The sequence below is a fragment of the Dromaius novaehollandiae genome, chromosome 10 (assembly GCF_036370855.1).
Source record: "Dromaius novaehollandiae isolate bDroNov1 chromosome 10, bDroNov1.hap1, whole genome shotgun sequence".
In the NCBI taxonomy this organism is placed as follows: Eukaryota; Metazoa; Chordata; class Aves; order Casuariiformes; family Dromaiidae; genus Dromaius; species Dromaius novaehollandiae.
The window spans coordinates 24,710,427-24,734,569 of record NC_088107.1 but is presented as its reverse complement, the minus strand read 5'-3'; the positions used below and the strand labels follow the sequence as shown (position 1 = coordinate 24,734,569).

General features: G+C 41.7%; 1 protein-coding gene across 3 annotated transcripts in view; it reads right to left on the bottom strand.

Annotated features, from left to right (window-relative positions):
• The window catches only part of MYO9A (myosin IXA), a 217,973-nt gene that overhangs the window by 93,158 nt on the left and 100,672 nt on the right, over nucleotides 1-24,143 (bottom strand). For all 3 annotated transcript variants that reach the window (XM_064517658.1, XM_064517657.1, XM_064517659.1), the window contains exons 8-9: nucleotides 23,873-23,999; nucleotides 15,368-15,457 (exon numbers count right to left, since the gene is read on the bottom strand). In XM_064517658.1, the coding sequence (XP_064373728.1) occupies nucleotides 15,368-15,457; nucleotides 23,873-23,999 (217 nt within the window). The remainder of the gene's footprint in view (nucleotides 1-15,367; nucleotides 15,458-23,872; nucleotides 24,000-24,143) is intronic.

Below are 24,143 nucleotides of genomic sequence, written 5' to 3'. Positions count from 1 at the left end.
TGCTTCAAACCCCGCCGCTTTGATCGAAATGCCATTTGCGCGACGGCACCGCAGAGCTACGCTTCAGTGACCTGCCCGCCTGGCAAAGGCCCAGGCAACCTTTTATAGATATTTTCACATGATCTACTGGGATAAAAAGTTCCCTAGCGTGCAGTCTGCCAGCCTTATTGGATTCGGCGTTTATATTGTTTGCTAACCTAATATAGGAGCAAGAGCAAGCAATACTTCAATTCTAACCAAAAATATATATATATATTTAAGATTTTCTCAGACTAAGGGGAAAAATAAAGTCTGGAGAAAAGAGGGTGGGTGGAAAGAAATCCCGAGGAATTTTTAAAGACAAAAAGCACAAATTTATCACGCATAATGGCAGTAACATCTCAGTGCCTGCACATCATAGGCATCAGAAGGCAAACAGAAGCAACTAAAGAAAAAACAATTAAGACACTGCTGGAAGCTATGTGTTTTTAATCAAGCACTTCTAGAGCTAAGATGGACGTTATCTGGAGTGCAGACCCCCCTTCACGACAGCGAGATCTGGAGCGATATTGAAATTCAAAACCCAAATCCTCATCCCACCTACTCCGTCCAAAACCAACAAACCAGAGGCCATATCTGTAACAGCAACCGGCCTTTGACATCCAACTTTAAACATTTCTGACCCAAATGAAAACAGAGCATAAAGGACTCTTCTAACCAGTATAAACACTTCCACTAACATTTTGTTTAAAAAAAAGCCAGCACAAAATAAATACCCCCTCCTATGCGGTACATCAGTCAACACTGAGGCTCAAAAGTAGAAGCCAAGCTAATCAAGCTAATCCCCTTCATTATCACAGAAGAAGATTGCAGCTCTGCGCCGATCACTTGCGAATAAGAGATGACTCCCAAGTGATGTGTAAGAGACAGGTACAGACCTCTAAAGACATCTTAAACATCTTAGGTGCCTCCAACGGCAAGAGCTGCCTGTCTTCCTTCATTGCTAATGCAAAAGTATGAGAGGGGCTAATAAGGGACAAGCAGAGGAGAAAGGTCAGGTGACAGATGTGTGGATCAGGCAGCTCTTATAACCAGTTTATCAAAGTAATTAATTAGCATTGGATTTTAATAGCTGCAGAATTTGCCTAGGAGATGCTGCAACCTTCAAATTCGAGCATCACTACGACCTCCCGAACCGGGGAAGCACTGCGTGCTCCCCGCTGCAGGAGGCAAGTAGAGGAACTCAAAGACCGTTGTGCACAGAAGAAACATACCTTTATTAAGGGCAAATATTTAATATTTGCAAGTGGTCTCATGCCATTACTGCTTTTGCATCACTGCTTATGAAGGACAGGTTACATGGTGCCTGCACCTAAGTTACTTTTTGACCCCAGTGACTAAGCGCAGGCTCAGTTAACCAGGAGTGACCTTAAAAAGCAGAACTGAAAAGTAAGTGTAAGCACTGAACTGAATTGGTGAGGATTAAAACACTACAGAGGTCATTAACTGTGTTCAAATGGTGCACAAGCCTTCTCCTGTTCCTTCAGGGTTATGAAAATCTATGAAACATCTTTGAAGATACGTTGAAGAGATCAGTTGATCAACATCGCGTTATTACATCTTCCATCAAATTTGGCCAACATCATGCTATTAAATTTCCTACTGTTTTTTTTTGCAAGGGGACAAACTAGACACGGGAGGGAAGTCAACACGTTGACTCCAGAGTTTTCTAAAAGCTACAAGCCCTTGAAAATGAGATGTTTAAATGCCAATTATTTCTCGTGCACAATCCTGGAAAGCACTTCCTAAGAAGGAAACAAGAAATGCCTGCTCTCCTTTCAGATCACTATATCAAATACTCATAAAAATGATTAGAAGAGTCCCAAGATTGCCAAAAAAATTGTCTTTTTGGAGAGCACGTAGAAGTTTGCGTAAAACATGGTAACCACGTGAGCTATGTTCTTTCAGTCGGCCTGGTCACCACCAAATACGCCACATTTTCTGCTTGGGTACAACAGACACGGAGATTCCTGTTCTCCTCAGGAAATAAGACAGGAACGCAGGAAGAAAGGAAATATCCCGTTTGCCCTCAGGGCTTTTGATATACTTCCTATAATTTCTCTACAAGGATGAAAGGTGCTTCCAATGAAATGGTCAAAAAAACCCATGCTAAAAATAACAAAAAACCTCCCAAGTGCCTAGGAGTCTTCTTCTTCAGGAAATCCCTCCAAAAAATCCAATCTGTATACATATTTATAATGGCTCTATGGGGGCTTGCTTCATTTTTCTTTTAATACGTGGAATAACTTTTCAGTGCATTAGCCAATGAATCAACTTTCACTCCTGCTCAGAGAAATTTGGCGCTGGATTCCAAGCACCTGATGGCATCCTAAAAATAAACAAATAAATAAAAATCTAGGGAGCTATCATCTGTAGACCATACACAGGCTTTCACTCATTATAATTTTATGTCTGTTTTAAAATCTTTATTGGCCATTCCCATTTTTCCCCCATTTATTCTCTAAAGTGAAATTCAACTTCATAATTAAATTTGAACTTATTGTAACACAGATATCCGATTCCAAGATAGCTCAGAGGAAAAACACACTTTAATACCTGCTAAATTTTACCCTTGGTATTTACATACCAATTTCCACTGATGCCTCCTTCGATTGCTTCTATGGGTTTGAGTGGTATTACATAATTTTCAAATAGAAAAAAAAAACACAAGAAAAAAAATGTATTTGTTTTCTTATTTGACAGAAGGTTCCCACTTTTTGAGCAAGCAAAAAGAAGAGCAACTCAAGCTCTTATAATACACATTTTGCATCTCACAAAGCAGTCTAATTCACAGGAACGGAAGCCAATCCTCCTCTTGATCATCTTGGACATCCAGCCTACCGAAAAGGGTGCACATGGGTATCCAGCTGATGACAATCTCCGCAGCTGCCACAAATTGCATGGGTAAATAAAACACACTCTAAATATAGTTTTATTTAAATAGGTCCTAGGGGCCAGTTACTAATCAGAGTGCTACTGTGCAGGCAAGAGCAGCGTATGCTAGTGGCGGTGGAGTAGCTACCGCTTGCATTAAAATAAAATTAAATGCTAGATTTTTATTTATGATTCTGTTACTGTTCCATGGAAAAAAAAATCCTAAGGTTGATTCGACTTATTTTTGCACTTGTATAGACAGGAGCACAAGTGCTAAAGAGCAGCTTGCTTGGTCTGCCACTCTCCCACTCTGAAAGGGAGTAACATAGAAGGAAGCGAGAGAAACGTAGCCGTGAAGCCTAGCTAAATCAGGGAAGCAGCAGAAAACGAGACGGATGGTGACGAAGCGTAGTAGCACCACATAGAAAAGTCGGTCGCGCATCGGATCCTTTCCGCGGCTTACGGAAACTGGGGAACTATTGCACCAGACTGCTGGATTCGAAAAACATGCACAGTTACAAGCCATAGAGTTGCCAGAATTAGACGAGATATAAATCCCTCTTTTGGCCAAAACGTAGGTTTCGGCATCTTACTCTTATCTAACGTTAGGCTCAGCCTATTCAGTGGGTCCCAAATCATACGTGTGTGCACCGAGAATTATGGTTTCCTGCTGTTCTGCTAGCTTTCTATTTATTACCTAATGCAGCGTGTGTCTGGTTTACATTCACAGCCGTGTCCCGCGGCGAGAGAGAGATTAAGCAGCTTTTGTGGTTCCCCTTCGGGTCACAGGACATAGGCTGAGACAGGCAGGCTTAGCTTTTTTTAAACAGAGGCTTAACACCCAGAGGAAAGTACTCTTGCAGGATATCAGGCTCTAGCTTAAGCCCTATCTTGGCATCAGTAAGTATTATATCATACTCGGGCATAAGAAGCATGATGTAATTTTCCATACTCATATTTTATCTTAGCATCGTATTAAAAATCTTGTCGTGCTCACATTTGCTTTCCCTAAGGGAACTCTAACTATTACTCTGTAGTACTCACTACAGCCTGTAAAAGGCAGATGACTTATGTTTGTATTGATAAAGGAAGAGGAAAAAAAACCTTTTAAAGGATTGCTAGAAGAAGAGTGAAAAACGTTAAGAGGAGTCTAGTTGCCCAAAAGGAAAAAATTATTTAGCAATGTTACAAGCTTTCCTATAAAGGCTCATTTTTATGTTTTATTTCTGTGAATGTATAAAGGAAAAAAAAACCCTAAACCACGAGCTAACACAATTTCTGGCTACCACGTATGGGCAGATGTCTTTCACTACCATTCTTAAGTCAGGAGGCAGCGAGGTGTCCAGTCAATGGATCATTTCATACAAAAGACACAAGTGTCAGCTATGTTTTCCAGAACTTATTTATAACTTGGTGGATTTTACAATGAAAAAAAATTGTTATTGGACTGAAATGTCGCTATAGCTCCAACCCACTACTGAAATCAGCAGCAATCAGTTTAGGTGTGGCAGAACTTTTTCTTTTCTTTTTTTTTAAAATAAGCCAGTAATAAAATTCTCACATTCAGAGAGTTTTTTTGTACTAGTTTCCAACATATTAAGTACCTTAAACAAAAACAAAAAACACTCTTCTCATGCTCTCCCTTCTCTGGTGCTAATTTCCCAGTACCTCCCATGATCTCTTCCTTGCACGTGGTGGGAAAGGCCCATCTCCAATCTGCCAGTTTAAATTACTCAGAGATATTCATAGGGACGCTCCCAAACCACAAACTCTTCCCCGAAAATTCACCACAACAGGGGAAGTAAAATCAGTGGTTTGTCCAGTGAGATGATCTTCCTCTGTCAATATATCATCATGTTCACATAAGACAGAAAGACCTTCAGAGCTACTGAAGTACCTGCTGGTCTAGAAAATCAAATAAGGAAACCCAACATTTACTACTAAGTGATCATTAAAAAGTAATGTTATTCCACTCCTTTCATCGCAGCTTAATTTGTTCACCCTTACACTAGGACCACAGATCAACAAGAAATCACAGCTCCCTCTCTCGCATACGTCCCCGGTGAAATTACTGCATGCCATTCCTGCCCCAACGCGATTTCCAAGGCAAACGTGGAAAGCGTCAGACAGCTGTGCTAAAACTCTTCAGAAGCCTTCACCAGCTTCTGCTTCCCCTTTCTTACTCATCCTCCTTCCATTACACAAACATAAATAGGGGAAACGAAGTGGAAAACCAGAAGCAAGAACAACGCGCTGTGGGTGTCAACAATCCACCTAGCACGTCCCTGTTGGTGGCAGGCAGGATTTGGAAGAGGACAGATGGGAGACAAGCCATGTCAAACCAGAGCCTGCCTGCTATGTATTTTAAGAGATGTTTTTGCAAGCTCCCTTCTATAGTATTGTCATATTGTAGCTGAATGTCTGTAAATCATGTGGTCATACTTATCAGGGAAAAAAAAAATCACATAGGTTACAGGCAAAACCAAAAGCAAAAAAAAAGCTTTTTTAGTCATTTTCTTAATGCCTCAGCACCAGAGTCATGTGGTTAAGAGCATTTTCTTCCTAAAAAGATTTTAGTCAGACGCTTTAGCTTTCTGATTTGGACAGCACGGTTTGAAAGTGTGAGCTGTAGCAATTCATAAAAGCAAAGGGAAAAAACAAAAGAAAAAAAAAAAAACCCTTCACCTCCTCAAATAAAACTCTTCCAGAAGTCATCCCTTGGTACCCAGCTCTCCCTCTGGAGTAAGGAACGGGAGAAGAGATGCATGGAGAACACCAGCGATACCAGCTGAGGCACCCCTGGAAGATGCTCCCATGCAGCCATCAGGAGCTCGGCGTGAGGAGCTGCCCGAAAACAGAGTCTTTGGGCAGCCAAATTTGAAGACCTTGATAATGGTGGATGAAAAACAATTTGCTTCTCTCCAGCTGCGTTCCTGCAGATTCTGCTACGTCCAAATGTCAACAGCGGGAACCGAAACCCCACTCAGCTTTCCAAGCCCTTTGCCCACATTTTCACAGTGAAACCAGGCACATAAATAAATTAATAGGTTACTGAGTGACAGAGGAACTAAACGTGTGACCTGACCCAAGAAGGAATCCGTAGGCTACATTTTGGAGAGTTTTCTCATTAGTACACAGGCGCAGCATACTAGCATTCCTACCATGAAGCACAGCACATAGGGCCAAAAATAGCACTTTAGCTGTTATAGCCAAATCCTGCCTTTCTGCTCATCCTTCCCAAGCAAAAGACACTACTGTAGAAAAACTTGTTTTGCCAATATATCATCTTCACTACAGTCTGTTTTGGCAAGTTTCTGCAATTAAAAATCAGTGCACCTCAACCGACAGGGCTGTACAGGCAGTTTGCACAACTGACCCTGTCCAGCCAGCGACCTTCTACACATCCTCCTACTTCAAGTGTTGATAAACAGTATTAGTCAGCTCTCTGAGAAGCAAGAAATCTAAGTTTACTCTAATTGAGTGAGATTACATAGAAAATCCCATATTCCAACCAACTATACTAAAATTACACCGTGCGTGGGAAGAGCCGACTTGCTAATTCAGGCATGGTTTCCATTCTTATATATCTCCTCACATGAGCTTAGCCCAAATTTAAATAGCAGAATTACTGAAAACACGTACCAAAGGGACTTTTTGAATTAAAAGCATCTTTTCAGTAATCAAATGTAATTAAAAGATCCCTCAAAGAGAGCCTAGAATGCATCTGATGACGGAAACGGCCTTTGGAGCGGGGAGGCTGACCATGGGCAGAGCAGTCCATGGGACGTCAGCGCTTCCCCTCTTCAAGTCCTCATTCTGGGTGCTACTCAAAGTTTTAAAAATCTGAGAGGCTTCCTTTTGTCCCAAGGGCAGGGCCCCATGAACAGTTCAAACGGAGCTCATACACAAGAACTTGCATGATTTTTTTCCCCTGATACTCAGGTGTGTATTGTTAAGCATAAAGTTCTGCAGGTTTGGGAGATTTCCATAGAAACGAGCCCTGTTCAGCCAAATCTCAGCACCATCTCCCATGCACAGCCTAATGCCAACAGACATTCAGGCATAAACCATCTCAATGTAAAAGAATCATCAAAACAGAGTTTAAAAGACACAGTGTTGATGGAATCCGTCTTCCTGATGGAGGCAGGATGCTGCATCCCACAAGAAAACACACGCAGCGCGCCAACGCTGAGACAACCCTCGTCTTGTCTAATCCATATGCTGTCACCAAGCACGGCTGATCCTTGCAGTTTCGAGGGAAAACAAAGTTATGAAAAACCTAATCCCAGGAAAAAGTTTCTTTCGAAGTTCTCTATTGATAGGACGCCTTCGCGTCCCAAAGCGGAGACGTTTGCATGTCTCTTAAAAGCTTTGTGGGCTTTCCATTTTAGTCTATTAATATCTTTTCGGTAATTCTGAATATAGTCATCAACGTACCAAGTCTTCAAAGGAATCCTGCTAGGCTCCTGCTTTTAACGACCTATGGTGACAATGAGTCTCATAAGCTAATGCTGTCTGGCATTAAGTACGTGCTTCCAGCAGTTTTGCTGCTTTCTACTCCATTAAGCATCCCCATCCTTATATTTCAGGTTTGAGAAATTTCATCCCACTTTCCTCCTGCTATTATTGTGCATCCCTCTCACTTTTTCTCCTGTAATATTTTCAGGCTGTTTAATGTTCATAGCTAGTTGTAACTATGATCTTTTCCGTTGTTTTTTTAAATATCTTAGCTAATGTTATGCCATTGGTAAATTTGGCCATGGAACTCCATTCCTTTTTTCTTCATCATGGTCTGAAAAAGGCATTAGATGGTATCACACCGGTACATACGCTAATGAGACATCACTCAGCCGTTTGCTGTAAGGAAATACTTTTTGCCTCGCATTAAGGTCTGCTCCACATGGCTTCTCTATCTTGTGTCCCTGCCGATTAACTGTTGCCATGCTCAAAATAAGTGTTCTCCCTAAGCTCAACCCACCAAAACCAGGGCAGCCCAGCCCAGGGCAAAGGTAGACAGAGGCTCTGGATTCCCCCTTTTCAGGGGCGGCAGGACGAACAGCGTCAGCCCTTCCCTGCCTGGCCCTCAGTACACGTGGAGGGACTGCTGAACCATCATTCCCGGCTTTATCATCACACCGCAAATACAGGTTCAGTGATAACTGCCCTTTTCCATGCGTACAGACTGAATGCTTTTGTTAGCAACTCTGGCATTGCATTAAATTTCTTTAAAACTTCGAGCATGTGCTGGGTTAGCTCCGTTAACCAATCAAGCCAGGGGAGAAATCACTGACGAACCTGAATCTTACAAGCACTTTTGTAAGCAATCGTTAGCCGATTTCTCATGGACCTGCACGCATGCGTTTGTACGGAATAAAAAGCGTTGTGCAGATTCAGAATAAATTCAGTTGCAATCTGGGTGTTCTGTGCACCATCTCAGAAGGGCTGAGTGGCTGCGTGGCCACGTAACTGGCTGTAACACAGCCGTTTGCTGAACAGGTCACTGCCATACAGCCAATTAAGCAAAGATGTGGTAGCATGTTATGTTCTCTACAAAGGTTGCATAGGAGTCAAGTTTTCAAAATAAGTTGTCTGTCACTACGCACAGTTCTAGCAGACCTCCAAAACTGAGGATATTTATGGCAAGGCAGAGGGACCCAAAAAAACCCTTTGCGTCCGAGGGGTCTTACTATCACACCATCTAATGCTCTTCACCTTAAATAATACAATACAGAGGAGTGCCATAAGGGCAGGAAATAAAAATAAAATAAACAGTATGTTAATTGAGTCTCAGGGCAGGACCAAACTGCCCTCAGTTGCATGTCATGCCATGTCTCCAGGCACAAGTGCTTTCTGAAGATCAGTCCTTAGTTAACTATGGAATCCACAGCAACCATTTACGTTTCTCTACAAAAGCAAAATGTAACAATACAGGGCAAGTCTTCCTAAACAGTTTCTCCTTTTCACACTTGTGGCAAAAGCAGCCAGGTTAAACTGAAGAAAAGCTCCCGAAGGGACTCCTACTGCAGTAGTCCGTCCTTCAGTCACTTGTGTTGGACCTAACTGGGACAGTCTCCCAAATATGCCCATATTGCTTCTTGATCGACTAGCAAGTTACCATCTTGTGCTCTTCTGACCTTTTTCTCAAGATGTAAATCCAGAGGCCTCTTTAGAAAGTGTGAATTCATTCATTAACTAATCTTCAGGTATAAAACCTCCTTGCTTATAAATGGCTGCAAATTATAAAGAACTGTTAAAACAAAGTCTTTTTGCAAAGTCATTTGCTTAAGCAATGCCAACAGAACTAAATAAATTGAAGGCATCGTGGAAAAATCTGTTTTCTGGAGGGAGGTAAAAGAGGATTCGGTAACAGATGTATATACTTTGATAAAGAGTTTTTCCTCACCTAATGGAGATCATGGAAAAAAATGCAGAGATTCTTTGGTGAAAAACAGAGCAGCAGGTGACAGACACTGGCCTGATAAGCAGAACAAATGGGATGGAAACAAGGTGCGGATGGCTGATCCGCTCAGACGTGGAGCTTGTCTCTGCTGCAACGGAAAGGGGGAGCGAGCTGAAGAATGCAAAAAGAGGGTTGACAGGAGTGGAAAAACACCAGTCAAGATGCTGAATGGGTTTAAGAGAGGTAAATGACTATATTAGTCAAGGCATGAAACAAGGGCCTTGGAGTCTTGCAGTAAGTCGAGATGGAAAAAACTGAATTCTTGGAATTATTTAGATAGAAGCAGGAAGACAGATGTGGCCCAGAAGAGCAGCTCCATGCACAGATTAAGCTTGAGATGATGCTCAGATTACAAACAAAGAAGAGCAAAAGATTTCAAGAACCTCCAGGTTCTCAACAAAGATTTGATTAAGGTGCTCTGCTCCTGGATCTGCTGCGTTTTTCCTACCAAACATCATCCAAGCCACTTAATATTCGGTGTGTCTGGTTTTTTTCCTTTGGAAGCCCAAATTGTGGTTATAAACCTTTTCTACCTTGTATGGAGGACTGCAAAAATGCATTTATTATATGAAAAAAAAATATCCAGGGAGTGGAGTTGAGGAGCACTTTGGGAGGGAGAACAATAACTCTCAGAACCCATTATTCTGCTGCCATTAAAATCCCATTTTTCTCTATTTCATTTGATGCTTGTTATATTTCACCTTATTAGGAAGGAGAGTGCTGTGGCTGGAGAGAAATGCCTGCATTAAAGGCAGACCTGAATTAACATATTCTAATCATCTGAGACACCACTGACTGCTCGCAGGCTCCCATGGCCAAGTCGCCTCTTTTAGAAGAGTCCTTAATTCTGCACTTCATTTGCCCAATACAGTAGAAATGAACAGCTTGTTGTCATCAAATACTGTGCTCAGCCTGCACAGATACACTATGATTTCTCTGGAAATCCATTAACTGCTGCTAGCTATGTTAATATACAGGCTCACTCCTAATAAAGACATTAGTAGCTGTATCGGCCAAAAAAAACTAGATCTCTGAACAAAACCGCAGCCTTTCATGTGTGTGCAGCTTTTTCTAAGTGTATCTGCTGCATAAAGCTTCGAAACCTTAGCACTAAAGCAAATTATGCAGTCATTTAAAACACTGCATTAAAATACCATCCAGCTACTATAAAAGGAAAAATGAATGGTTCCAGGAGGCAGCTCTACAGCAGACAACCCAATGTGGGTCTCAAGATAAGAGGCAGCTGCCAGAGGTAAATATAAGCATTATTTATGGACGCGGTATTCTTACTCATTTAAATTTCGACAACGGTTAGATATGCAGGCCAAGCCCATCCAGGCAACTCTTTTTCACCGCAGGCTTCCAGCTGCATGCAGTGTACAATCAAGCCCAAATTTGCCACCGCTTCCACAGAAAGGAGGGATTGTAACTGTGCTCCTAAATGCGCGACATTTAGGCCAAGCAGAGTCGGTTTTAACCTCCAAAACCGGGTCTCTCATTTGATTCTCTCCTTAATTTCAGAAATACCAGGGGCTCCAGCGACAATAGGCATCACCCAAATGTTAAAACCAAGGTCACACACAACCTCTTACATACACCAAGATTTACAGAACGATCAAAAAAAATCTCATGGCATATTGCATTTTACAGGGTTTTCCTGAAGAATACAGCACTCACTCACTCAGTTTTTGTAATACCATGAAGATGGGCACTGACTGAGAATCTAGAAACAACAGCTCAGATCTTGAAATGGGACCTCAGTGCACAACAGTCCAGCTGCTCCTGTCTACAGCCCTCCTCGAGTAGGTGCTCTTATCACACCACACGTCCATTACCCTCCCGCATGAAATACAGTTAAACTAACTCCACATGTGCTGGAAAAAGCTTGCTCAGCTGCAGAAGACAGCCCTAGCAACTGCTGCTACTTGGGGTAGGTGTTTTCACTCTGTTGGAGTTTAATATAATTTTAACCTGTTAATGCAATTTAGATCCTCCAGCGTCACCCGCCAACACAGTTACACACAGGTAACGCTCAAAAAGTGGGCTAATTAAAAGGAACACTGAGTTGACAACACCAACGCTTATGCCTAGCTTCAAAATGCTATTCATAAGAATAAAGCCAAAAAAAGAGGAATAAGTACAGAAGTACAGTATGAATAAATATCAAGGAAACAGTTGCTAACTGCAGGGGTCATTTTCAGCAACATTGGCCTCAAGCTGCCTAGATATTCAGCTCTAAGTTGTTCCTCCTTCCTTTTGAGATACTTATAGCCAAGCATCAAGACATTTAGGAATAAAATACCTAGTTTTATGTAAATTACTATAAAGATGAGCAGAACAAATCTACAAAAAGAATCTGATATAAGTTTAGAACTGTTACGAAGGAGAACTGTTTCAAATGAGGAGCTGCCAAGCGCCCAAACCACAGTTTCAAAAAAAATCCCCAAACCACACAACAACGTTTCTAATCATGATACAATAACAATACAGTGGGCGGACAGGCAGGCATGCAGCATCGTTACAGTCAAACAAAGGCATGCTCTTAACGTTCCTGTGGGGCTAGGGCTCGGGAAAAACTGAAGAGGAAAGACTTAACTGAGTATAATAGGTCCACTCTCAGCTCTCAGGCTTCCAAGCCTCTAAAAGACATGATCACTTCAGGCCAGCTGTGTCTCCTCTGCTCATTCGAGACTATCAAGGGAGGGCAACACCATCATCATAGGATCCTGATGCTACAGGCTATCACACAGCAGGGCAGAGAGGTGGATCGCAGAGTGCGTACCAAGAGTATTCGCCATTTATTGTAAGGTATTTCTACGTCAAGTTGTGATCCACACATATTCCAACACTGTTTGATCAACGAGATCAGAGAACATCAGCCCAGCCATCCGTACTGAATGCGTCACTGGTCTTTGGGACAGAGTAGACACACTTAGGAACATCACTGAAGTTCACGAATCCATGCAGAATGTAAAATCTCAAGGCTTTTTATGCAAAAAGAACATTTATTTCAAATTGAAGCTCCATCCTTACAACTCCTCTCTGAGAGTCCAAAGTTCAAAAAGTAGTACGACACAACTGAGGAAACCAGGGCTACAGGTTCCTTGTCTGCAGAGTCAACAGCTGTGTCACGAGATACACAATCTCTTTAACAACGGGCAAACTCTCCAGCTATCCTGAGGAGTCTGAACAGTGATGTTGGAGATAGAAGCCCAAGGCTAGTAACTCACGCTTCACCACTACAGCCTGATAACCTACTATTTCCACTCACAATTTTGACAAGAGGTTTCACAACCAGATAAACCTCACTTCTTAGGGTCCCTTCTTTTATCATAACCTTTGCTGACTTTTTTGCAGTTATTTTAATAACTGCTCCATTGTCCAGCCATCTGGGTGCAGGTTGTGCGTATACAATTGCTCAAAGTCTTGGAAAGCACTTGCTAAATGCAAGCTGCTCTTCTTGATGGTTTAAAAGAGCAGATATATGCCAAAATAACATTTTATGGTCCTTTTTGGAGAAACACTGCAGTATAGCCTTTTCCAGACAAATTCTGCTAAAACTTTCAGTATATCAACAATCTATGAGAAAACCATTGAGCATTTTAACATCCAGAAAATAAGGTAGCAGTTACATACATCATTGCTTCATCAGCAAAGACAGCTACCTACGAGTTGCAGGAGCCCTGGTGGGACAGCCCTCCGTCTGAAAATCCTCAAAGCTGTAATTACTCCTTCCATGTGAGCCAACTGTAGTGCTTTTTGCAAAATACAGAACAGAAGAAGGGTAACCAGCCCTGGGCTAGAGCATGGAATGAGATCACCAAGTGTTTCCCATTAAGGCCAACAGTCCAATTAGTCATGAGTGGGATTATTGGATATCAGCATTCTTCATAAAGCCTTAAAATGTCAAATGAATCCTACACTTCCTTCCCGATTCAGATGGATCTGAATTTAAATCACGTCTCCTATTCTCTGAGCCGGAGGAAGACCACAGGTAGACCTCTTGCAGTGGTGAAGTTCCAGCTAGAATAACCTCAGATTATGCTCTATTTTGTCAAGGACAGTGGTGAACCTGATGCCAGAGCTCATTACCAAATAAGACATGGCAGTTGGGATGCTAACATTGTAAGAACAGTGGATAGAAAGCATGGGCAGTGCCTATCTTTTTCTGAGGCAATTCACAGCTACTTTCAAAATGATTTAGTCATGAAGACAACATCAAGCTTTTTCACTAGAGTCTTGTGCTCCTCTGCCTTCCCCTACAGCATCCCTTCACCACACCCTGATTTTTCATTTATTCTACCAAATATTGATGACAAGTTGTTATGAGTGAATACCTGAGCTTCATGAGCCAAAAATATTTTGAGAAGCACTTCAGAATTTCATGCCCAGCCATTTTCGGTACCAACAGGGACACCTGGATCTCAACAGTAGGAGCATCTAGATAAGACTCCTGGGCCACCCAGGTTTCCTCTCAATGCAAAGACTAAGTTAAAGCATTAGAGTTGCTGTATGAATGTTACTGCCCTCTGCCAGACAAGACCCTCCTTCACAATACTAGCTACAGAATAGGGCAAGGGAGCACTCCTTCGGGCCATTTCAGTGCGAAGTCTGGTGGCTGCACTTAAACTATTAGAAAAAAACAGTTTAATCCAACCTGCCAGATATTGCAATGAGGTGGTTGGAGGGGCATTAGTACATTTTGTTCCATCATCATAGCTGTTGGGAAGCAACCTCCAGCAAAAAGGTGGTAACAGTTATATTTTAAACTTCTCTAGCATTTCCTACATCTGCGCTCAATCCCTATGTAAAATGGACAAATACCACATCCATTATACACCCATTGCAAACACACAATAAAAGCATCTGCGTGCCCATTACTAGGAGTGATTCAAACCCTGCACAAAGGAAAATTTCTGAAGATTAAAGTTCAGTTACAGTTACTGAACTTGATCCCAGACAATCTCAAAAGGGGAGAAAAGATGTCTTTCTGGCCAACAGAAAACATTGTCAAAACATCTATGGCTGACCTTGATGACAAAATATCAAGTGCTTACCTATTCACAGCTATTTGCAATGTAGTGGATCTGCTCTCAGAGACAGAATTTAAGATGTTGCAAATTCTGACATAATCACGAGGCTAAGGGATAACTGTACTGTCACACTCTTTATGCTCTGAAATAGGGGACACGAGGACACTAGATGCAGAAACAGCCAAAAGGCATGCAAACAGAACACAGCTTATATACTTTGGTGAAGATAAGAGGCATTTCTGTTTACCAGCCACAGAATAGAGTTCAAAATCCTGGAGACCACGTATTTAGAAAAACACATTCTCTGACATTGTAATCCTGAGAGATATCATAATACAGAAGTTACACGTCATGCAGGGTCCTCACCGAGGTTAGCAGTGGCACAGACTATACTCAAGACAATTTGAGAGGGACCGACTGAGCTGTGTCCCTTCCAAAGCACTAAATTAAGGACTCGGAAAGCAAGAGATCTTGTGAAATGATAATGGGAATTTTCTACAGAGGATCTTCAGCTCCTCCCCATACAGAAATCAGAAAATGACTGATGTATCCCACCAGGAATGTCCTGAAGGTCTTAGATCCTGATTCTATTGCGGGGCAAATCAGTGCTACAGTTCAGGGAATGACATGAGAAAACTACTGCTCAACTTGCAGCACATACACTCAGTGATGCACAGTTTCTGTTTTGGAGGACACTTACTCAACTGTAAATCATTAAAACAGTGAAACACCACCACGTAATAATGCACAAATCTACTTTCCAAGAATGGCAGTAAGAAGGTGAAGTCAGCCATTTCCCTGGATTCACACACATATCAGCTTCTCCTACATTTCCTTATTTTTAAATAAATAAATAAAAATTTAAACTGTACCAGAGCTAAGTATATATTTCAAACTCATTTCAAAGTGCTGAAAACCATCCCAAGAGTTTTCCTTTTTAAAATAAACACTATGTACCAACCTCTGCCAGTTTGTATGGTAAGATGAGCTTTTCTCCTACTGTCACTGTCTTTCTGGTAACCAGGGCCTCAAACAGCATCTCTTCTTTCACCTAAAAAAAAAACAAAAACAAAAAACACATGATGTTAATGATTATTCTAGGAGTAGAGTTAAAAAAATCCACACGGTTCTGCCAGTGCTTGCAAAGTTAAAGTGCAAGCCATAAAAACAAGCTAGATATGGAGAGAAGACAATTCAGCACATAAATCCAGCATCAGAAAACGTGGTATTTAAGGGAGCCTGATTTTCTACATTCAGCCATCCCATTTCCAGCAATTTCCCATTGGGTTCCTTTGTTCGTGTTGTAGCCTAGGAAGCGCTCCTCCCTTTCACAGTTTTTCCCCCCCCCCTTTGTTAGCAAAACACATCAACTGCCTAGTGTTATCAGGATAGCATCATAAAAAATTACTTGATAAACAAGCAAAATAGCATCATCAGTTTAAGAAGCATCTCTGAGAGGTCTTGGGAGTGGAAGGTGGGGAAGGGGAGGAATTAAAGGAGGAAGAAACCTTTTCAATAGTAAGAAAAGCACCTGATATTTGCTCTGATATTCACACCTGATACCACTCTCTGAAGAAAACAGTTTCCCACAAGGTGACAATCATTTGCTAATCAGCCATACCAGAAACAGCTTTGAGGTAATGCAGATGCAGAAACAAACATTAAGCAGACCCAGCTGTGCAAGGGGGTTAGATACCACTCTCCCATGGCAAGAGCCACGTTCCCTGTCTCGCACCCGAGACCACTGCACTTGCGATATCACGAACTGTCAGGGAAGGCTTCCTTTCCCACAAAATTCAAGCCTTATTCTCATATTCTCTTGAGAAATTCAGAAGTTTACAGTTTGCCCTCTCTGCCATAATAGAGGATTATAGGCTCAAACATCAATTTTACTTACTTTTAGTTATTTTCTCATCTTGGCTAAATTTCAGTATCAAAAAAAGAAATGTAATTTAGTTTTAGGGAAAATCCTTGTGCCAGGCATTAGTAGCTACAGATTAATAAATATCTGATGCAGTTTGAGCAACTCAGTGTTCTCCAAGGCCATACGAGTACCATACACTTTACTGAATCTAAATGCCTTGATGCAGTCAGATCTCAGGCCTGTTCAGAATATATATTGAAATACATATTCATCTTCATCTATAATGAAAACTAGAAGTACCAAATCCACATTTCTGAAAATCATCCCAGGCCACATTTTTAGCACATGTACATGCACAATGTACACCCATTTAGGATTTGACACGGATGACGCAGAATACTTAGCAATTAAGTTCAGAGGGTGTCTCGATTTATTGGTTTAACCCGAGAATTAGTATTGAGAGCCAGCGAAAATAAGACATAGTTTGTACACTTCCCACTTGAACCTGAGAAATCTTGCAAAGCTTTGCAATAATGACACCATTCTGCACAGAAAGCTCTACTCCCTTCTACCAAAAGCACCATCACGAGAGCCTCCCTGAGAGGCTCCAATGCATTTTTACATAACTGACTTCCCCTGCAGCACCCAGTAACACAGATTTTTTGCCTCAACCTGAACAGAAAGGCACCTGCATATGACTTTCGCCTCCCTGCAAAGCCTAGGTTATGATAAGTCAAGTGTCACACGCTGAGATTACAGTCATCTGGCCTCAGCAATCCAGTAAAGCCCCAATTTTTATGATCCTATTTTGCCTTTCAAGAACAAATGAAAAAAATATTCTGGTTGCTCAAGAAGCAAAGTCTCACATTGGGCTTCTATTCCCCTATGTACAGCAGAAGGGCCATTTGCTAAGCTCTACAGGCAGTAGGACCGATGGCTTTCTGTGGGCACAACCTAAGCGCAACCTTCTGAACCAACACAATCCATCTTTTCAGCTCCAAGTTCCCACTCAGCTCCTCTTCAGTCCTGGACTCCTGTCTCATCAAATACAGTTTGGGCATTTGCTGACTCGAGTGCACTGCCAAAAGCAAAACGTGGGCACTATTTCAGCAGTTTGCAACTGCCGAACAATCAGCTGGCCTCCATCAACTGCAAAGCTTGGAACAAAAGCGAGTTTTGCGCTGGCTGTGATGCCACATGAACAGCAAACATGCTGAAGTAGGAGCAGTGGAGGACTATTACCAACCAGCAGCTAGCACACTGGCTTTTTTAATTATCGAAGGCAATAGGCAGAGTGGTATCAGATGGTTACTAGTAAAAACAATCCAATGTAATACTTTTGGTGCCCAGACTAAACAGCCAAAATGCTTCCAAGTCCCAGATTTGTCAGTCAACACAGCGATTTTAAGTGGTTTAAACAACGACCCATACCCTCCTTCACCATCCCCATCTGTCTATTTTTCTCTGTAGCTTCCTTTTCCCTGCGCTACCCTGATCTAGGAGACCTGCAGATACACTTCCTTAATGCCCAAATCTGCTACCCCTCCAGGTCAGCTTGCATCACCGAACGATCTTGTCAAATGAAAATATACTTGGCAAGGACGGGAAATTCAGCCTAGAACGCAATTCCCACCCATTCCCAGGTCTCTACCCACAATTGCTGCACAGCTGAGTTGGGTCTGATTGCTTTATCATCTCTGAGAGCGAACGTTTCTCTATAGGCGTAGCCAAGCCATCCTTTTATGGTTGCACTGTAATTTAAGGCCACAGCTTTAAGGCATCCAATGCCTGATGTCAATGAGGAGCAATAGGACCATTCTAAAGATAAACTCAGCATATGAAGATGACTAAGGACACCTGGTGCACATACATATTTACCGTTTCCAGCGTGCACCTCCTATGCTTCATCTGACATTCAGGAAGCGCGAAATACTGAAATAGAGACAAAGCCACCACAGCAGACTAGCAGAGAGGAAAACACAACTTATTTCTCCAGCTTGTGTCCCTGAAATTACACTTCTAAGCTATGTTTCATGGACCTTTGGTTTTCAAACACCTAAAGGAAAAGTCCAGCTCTCTCAAAAAAGCTGCACGGCCTGTCGGAGTTTATATCTTAATTACAGGGACAAAATTCACAGAGAAAGTCAAGTCACTGTTCCATAAATCTGGATTTAAGAGCTCACTGCCATATGCAAGCTGAACTAACACCGAAATGGCTGGATGAGTAGATCTCTAAAATTCAGTGAAGGATGACTGGCAACTCCTTCACTGCTATAAATGTCAGCAGAGGCAGCCGGGGGAGGCGGCGGGGCGCAGGCAGCCAGAGGGCCAGGCAGACTCCCACAAAGGCTGGGCTGGAGCCAAAACAGGCTGAGATGACTTCTCCAGTAATGCCAGGGTATTTTGTTATAGCAGCTGAAGAAAAATGAGCCATTTCCAACTCAAGAGCGAGAAAACATATCTTTTTGTCTCCCATTCTCCTTGCCTCCATATTTGAGAAGGGCATTACAACATTTTGCACTCCTTCCGTAACTGACTGATAGGAAATAAGAGAAAGTCATGAGTACAATGGTGTCAACTCATGACCGAACGCAGACATTGCTGGGGCTGACTTCATTTTCCATTAGTTCTGATAAGGTCCTTGAAAAAGACTGCAATCTTTTATTCAGGCTTTCTTTTAAGCTTTGATTTCCTTTCACAGGTCTTACAAGGGCAAGACCAACCAGAAGGTTATCTGACCCAAGTTCAAGCTCGAATCTCTGCATCCCCAGATGGCGATGGTGGGTTCATCTGGAAGGTGGATTCATAAGAGAAGGTGTGAGAGTCTGCTGAGTGCAAGCACCTTGCAATGCTTGCCTTCCTTTCGCTCCTCTACTGGCTTCTGAGATGCTTATCATACAAGAAGCACGACGAATATGGAATTCCTCTGGACAGCTGAAGAGCATTTTGTAGTAGGAAAAAAAACTTTAGCCCATAAATTTTCTATCCAGGCAGACATCAGTTCCAAAAGCTAACATCGTCAACGCAAAAGGGAGATTTGGCAGAGCTAAGTTAGGACGCTCCGTACCTTATATTTACCTTTACTTGCATTGAAAAAATTGAGTCTGGTTACCTAGGCCTAGCAATCCAGCATAAAACTGCTCTATTGAGGATACAATTTACCATCCTTACTCAATTCTCCATCTACTGAAATGATTTCTGGTATTAGTAAATATACATGATTAGAAGGTTCTTGCTCTTCTAATAGAACAAACCCATCTCCCTTAAGGTGAACTGACACTAGGTCATTTCTAATAGATTTCTTCTGTTAATATGTCCAAGACTTCACAAACCAAAAACATATCACTGTAGCCTAACAATTATACTGTCTTGTACTATACAGAAACAGCTAAGATCTTAAAAATAAAAAATAAAAAAAATAAGGAAATGGTAGCAAAACAAAGGCCCTTGGTCATCTGCAGCCCAAAGATTTAGCTTAGCCAGGAGTTCTGAACAAACAGCTCCTCCAGCTAAAATATAGCTAAAGTATCAGTTACATGTATAAATACAAAACCCCTGCTGTTTTAAGCCCACGTTGAGCGTCTGGAGAATTTTTTTTGTTTGGACTGATGGAAAGGGATGGATACCAGTAAGCCCACAAATCAGTGCTTCCAGGCTTTTCCTCAGAAAAGTTTTACAAAATCCTCTAAGGTTTCTGCAGGGGAGTTCTCCCTCTGTCTGTAATAATTTCACTACTTCTGCAAAACTCCACGTCTGCTCAATCCATCAGGCAGCATTGACATCATGCTGCAGCACTGCATTTCAGCGAAGCTTAAACAAAGGCCGAGAAAAACCTGCCAAGACCCTCACATAATCCACACGCTATGTCTGTTCTTGAAAAGAAAAAATTAAAAAAAAGAAAGAAAGAAAGAAAAGAAAAGGAATTGGGGTCTTACTGTAAATGAAACAATGATCCACAGAGTCTGGCCAAAATCCTTTATTGCAGTTTGCTTTTTCAACAAATGCTAGTCTGAATGTTTTAATAAACCAAAAGAATATATTGGAAGAGGCTGTCACTAACAAGAAGAAAATCCATCTCAGTAGTTTATCTCCTTCCAAATTCCCTCAAAAATCTGCGTATTAGCTTCCTTTTACAGGGACTCAGAGCTCTTTATATAGAGGCAGGACAGGTATAACAGTTAAAGCATAAGTGTTATTCAACGTTGTTACACTAATTGCTATGGCAGGGAAATTCCCCCAGTCGCCCTTAGACGCTCAAAGGCTCCGCTCTTTCCTACGTAGCGGCTAGCTCACAATAGTCGGGGCCAGACTTTCCTCGGGAGGGGAAACACGTTAGCTTTGCCCAACTTTTTCATCCCGGACAGGCTGCTCATTTCTCCCCATCTCCCACGAAGGCTACCCTTGATTTGGGTCCCCTCTTCTTTGGGGGATCTCAGATGGGTCCAGTTCAGCAGCTGCTTTTCATGGCCTATCTATTAAATCCTCCCAACATTTTTTTTTCCCCTCTTGCCTCCTCTCCTGCCACCTACAAGCTCCATATGCTTTTTTCTCCTCCAACACATAAAGGCAGAGGGCAGGGGAGCCCATAATTTTTTTGCTGGCTTTACACCGTCTCTGACACCACCCCACCGCGCTCACTGGTCAAGGACTCCCCAGCTGCTGTCCTACAAATCGTCTTTTACTTGGCCAGTCCTTGAATGAGCAAAGAACCCAGTGAGTCCGTTAAGGGAAAAAACCCAAAGCAAAACACACACAAAATTTTGGACTCTAAGTAACAGATCACAGGTGAGCTGGTTTCCGAAATTCTTTTGCTACACTCTAGACCGTCCAGCCAAGAACACAGTAGCTGTATGAAAAGAAGTTAAAGTATTTGTCAGCTAATACTATTTTTATTCTGTGCTGATTTTCCATTCTAAGCAAAGGCAAGGTCTAGAGAGGCAATCAATGACTTTTTCAAGCCAACTGAAGTTTTCAGGAACAACGGCATGAAAGGAAAAACCGTATACTTTTCAGTAACCACAAAATAAAACAACCTCAAAAATCTACCCAAATGAGACAAACCATGAAATGTCAAATAGGCCAACCAGTATTTTTGGCTCTGGCCAGGAAGATTCACTACACTTAATTCAGAGAGTCATAACTAGCTAACTAAATAAATACGTGTAATGGATGCACTTTGAAACTGCTTGATCTGTTTGAAGCCTTTAGTCCTTCTCTTGGTGAAAACTGAATCAACCCTGCACAAGATCTATTCAGGTCTGCAAAGGTTCAGCATTTCAAAACAAGAAAGCAAGTCTATTCTGAAAATCATCACTTACTCTTTTCATTTCACCTGGTCAGGGAGCAAGTTTGTAAATGTATCTTTAAGGACAAGCAACATCACTCAGCCAAATGCAGTTGTGTATTTTAAGAAATGTATCTCTAACTTCAGAGATATTGATTTTTTGTACTGCCAGTATTTCAACAGACTAAAGAGCATTCAACAATTTGATCTTCTCAATCCCAAACATGACAGGAATGCAAGACCATAACTGATGGGATCACCCTGATTTGCTCCAAATTCCAAGCTTTTTATAGAGTATATGACCACTTAGCCTGCAAAAGAATTACTGAGATCAATAGAAATATACCACTTTGCTCAGCTAAACTAAAATTCTATTTTTTCAAATGGTGAAGTTTTAAAAAATATGTATTTTGTACGCATTGTTGATGATAAATGCAAGTGAGCATGGCGTCCACAGTCTGTGCTGTATTACGGCATGGCACTAAGCCACAGTTGGATCTATATGGCCCAACTGATGCATAATTTCACATGTACATGTGCAAAAAACATCCTGATAACTTACAGCATACAGATGTTGCAGAAGAATTTGTTTGCAATAGAAAGCCAGGGCAAAGACCCAAAGCCTGGAACTTTTACAGATCTATAAGTCACTCTCTTATTCAAAGCTTTTTTTTAAAAAGCCAATTACTTCTTGAATGACTTGCTTTCCTGCTATGACTCAATACGGCCATTTTGAACAGGGTAAGATCAACAACATTCTAGTCCAAATTCATCGTTTCCTTCTGTTTATTTCTGCAATCTCCAATTGCAAGATGCAAAAGAGCATGCAGCTGCATATACCTGTATTTTACGGAAGCTTCCCCCGCTTTAAATTCAGAACATCAGTGAAGTGCTAGGAAAATCTTCGAGAGCCAAATTCCTGAGTTCTTCAGTTATAGCGCAATAGCAGTTTGAGGGAAGGAATGAGAGAGGACCAAGTGCGCACAACAGGGTTTCTGCTGATGCTATCACAAAATGAGCAGAAATTAGTCTTGCACACCTTCCAGCGAGTATTCAAAGGGGCTTAGGAGATCTAAGTGATGCACAGCTTTTTTTCATCATCCACAGCAGCTGGCATTGCTGAGCGTGTTCCCCGGTGTTTCAGCAAGATGGGATATGATGGGAATCAGTCAGGTGAGATGTGCCAAGGATAAGTTTGGGGTGATGACTGCAGTTGAGGACAATAACAAAGGACTAAAGATTATATAGTTGTCATAACTGACTTCAGAAGCCTTTGGAGTTACAGGTGGTTTTGAGCATTTAAAGAAAAGTGAGAGGGCAAGGAGAGCTTCTGGCCCTCTGCATCCATATTAACAGAGTTTGATCTTTGCTATTCAGTGTGGAAGGCAAGTGCCGGACAAGTTGGCTCATTTGTTAAGTAAAATGTTTTCTCACAAGCAAATAATGCCACAGCTTCATAACCCACACTGGCTAGCAGAGTTGCTTTAGCAGGAACTTGGTACTTTTGCACTGATCTACAAAACTGAACGTGGCCCCAGGCCATCCAGGCTGCGGAACTGAAACCCTTCCCAATGACACCGGCGCAGCCGTAATCCACAGAGGACAAAGTGCTCCCAAGCAGTAAAACTGCAGATAGTATCAACAGGTGGAAAAAAGGATTAGATAAATTCATGGATAATAGGTCCCTAAATGGCTAGTAAAAGGAACAGGCTGGGATGTAGCCTCTAGCATGCCAGATAAAACCTGTGCGGATGCTGTCAGAGTAATGAGGGCAACAGACAGCAAAATGCAGCCAGGCTCGTGTGTTTTCCCCACAGCATCTCCTAGTGCCACTACCAGACACAGAAAAGCGGGCTGGACGGACCATCAGTCCTACCAATTGCTTTAGCTTCTTGACTAACTCCTTATATAAATATTGGAATAGATCTCAGGAGCATGGAGCAATTTTGGTGAGGGAGGTGACGGTCGGCAACTTAAGAAAACACCATGCTGAATAGCAGGTTTTCCTTCCTCCTAGCGCTAGTTTACAGCCTTTGAAATTTTAAATCACAGAAATAATATTTTCAGTAAATTAAACAGTGTACTGAAGCTGAAGTAGTAGTAATAGTAAGATTAGGGGAAAAAATAAATACTACACCAAAAGCCCCACCAAAAATCATTAGAACTTTTTACTGACTGATGAACAAGAACAGCCAATATTAATGGTTACAACAAGAGAACATACTCTTCAGTGAAAATGGCAATAAATTCTATTATAAAATAAAGGTAGCTCATTAGAGGGACATGTAAAGGTTACAGGATGGAAAGTAAAGGCTTACCTCCAGCAGGTCTGAGACAATAGGTAGTACTTCAGGGTTACAGATATCTATGGAGTCATCCCGATACGTTTTCTTTTTGTAACGGATGTTACCCAGATGTAGTATTGCAGACAAGAGAGAAAATATTCTAAAAAGAATAAAGAGAACTTATATTCAGTTTATTGTCTTTCTTAAAGCTAATTTTCCATATCAAACTTTGCTACAAAAGTTTATCAAGCACTTATCGAACCCCATCACAATGAAAACTGCTACAGTACAAAAACACTTCCAA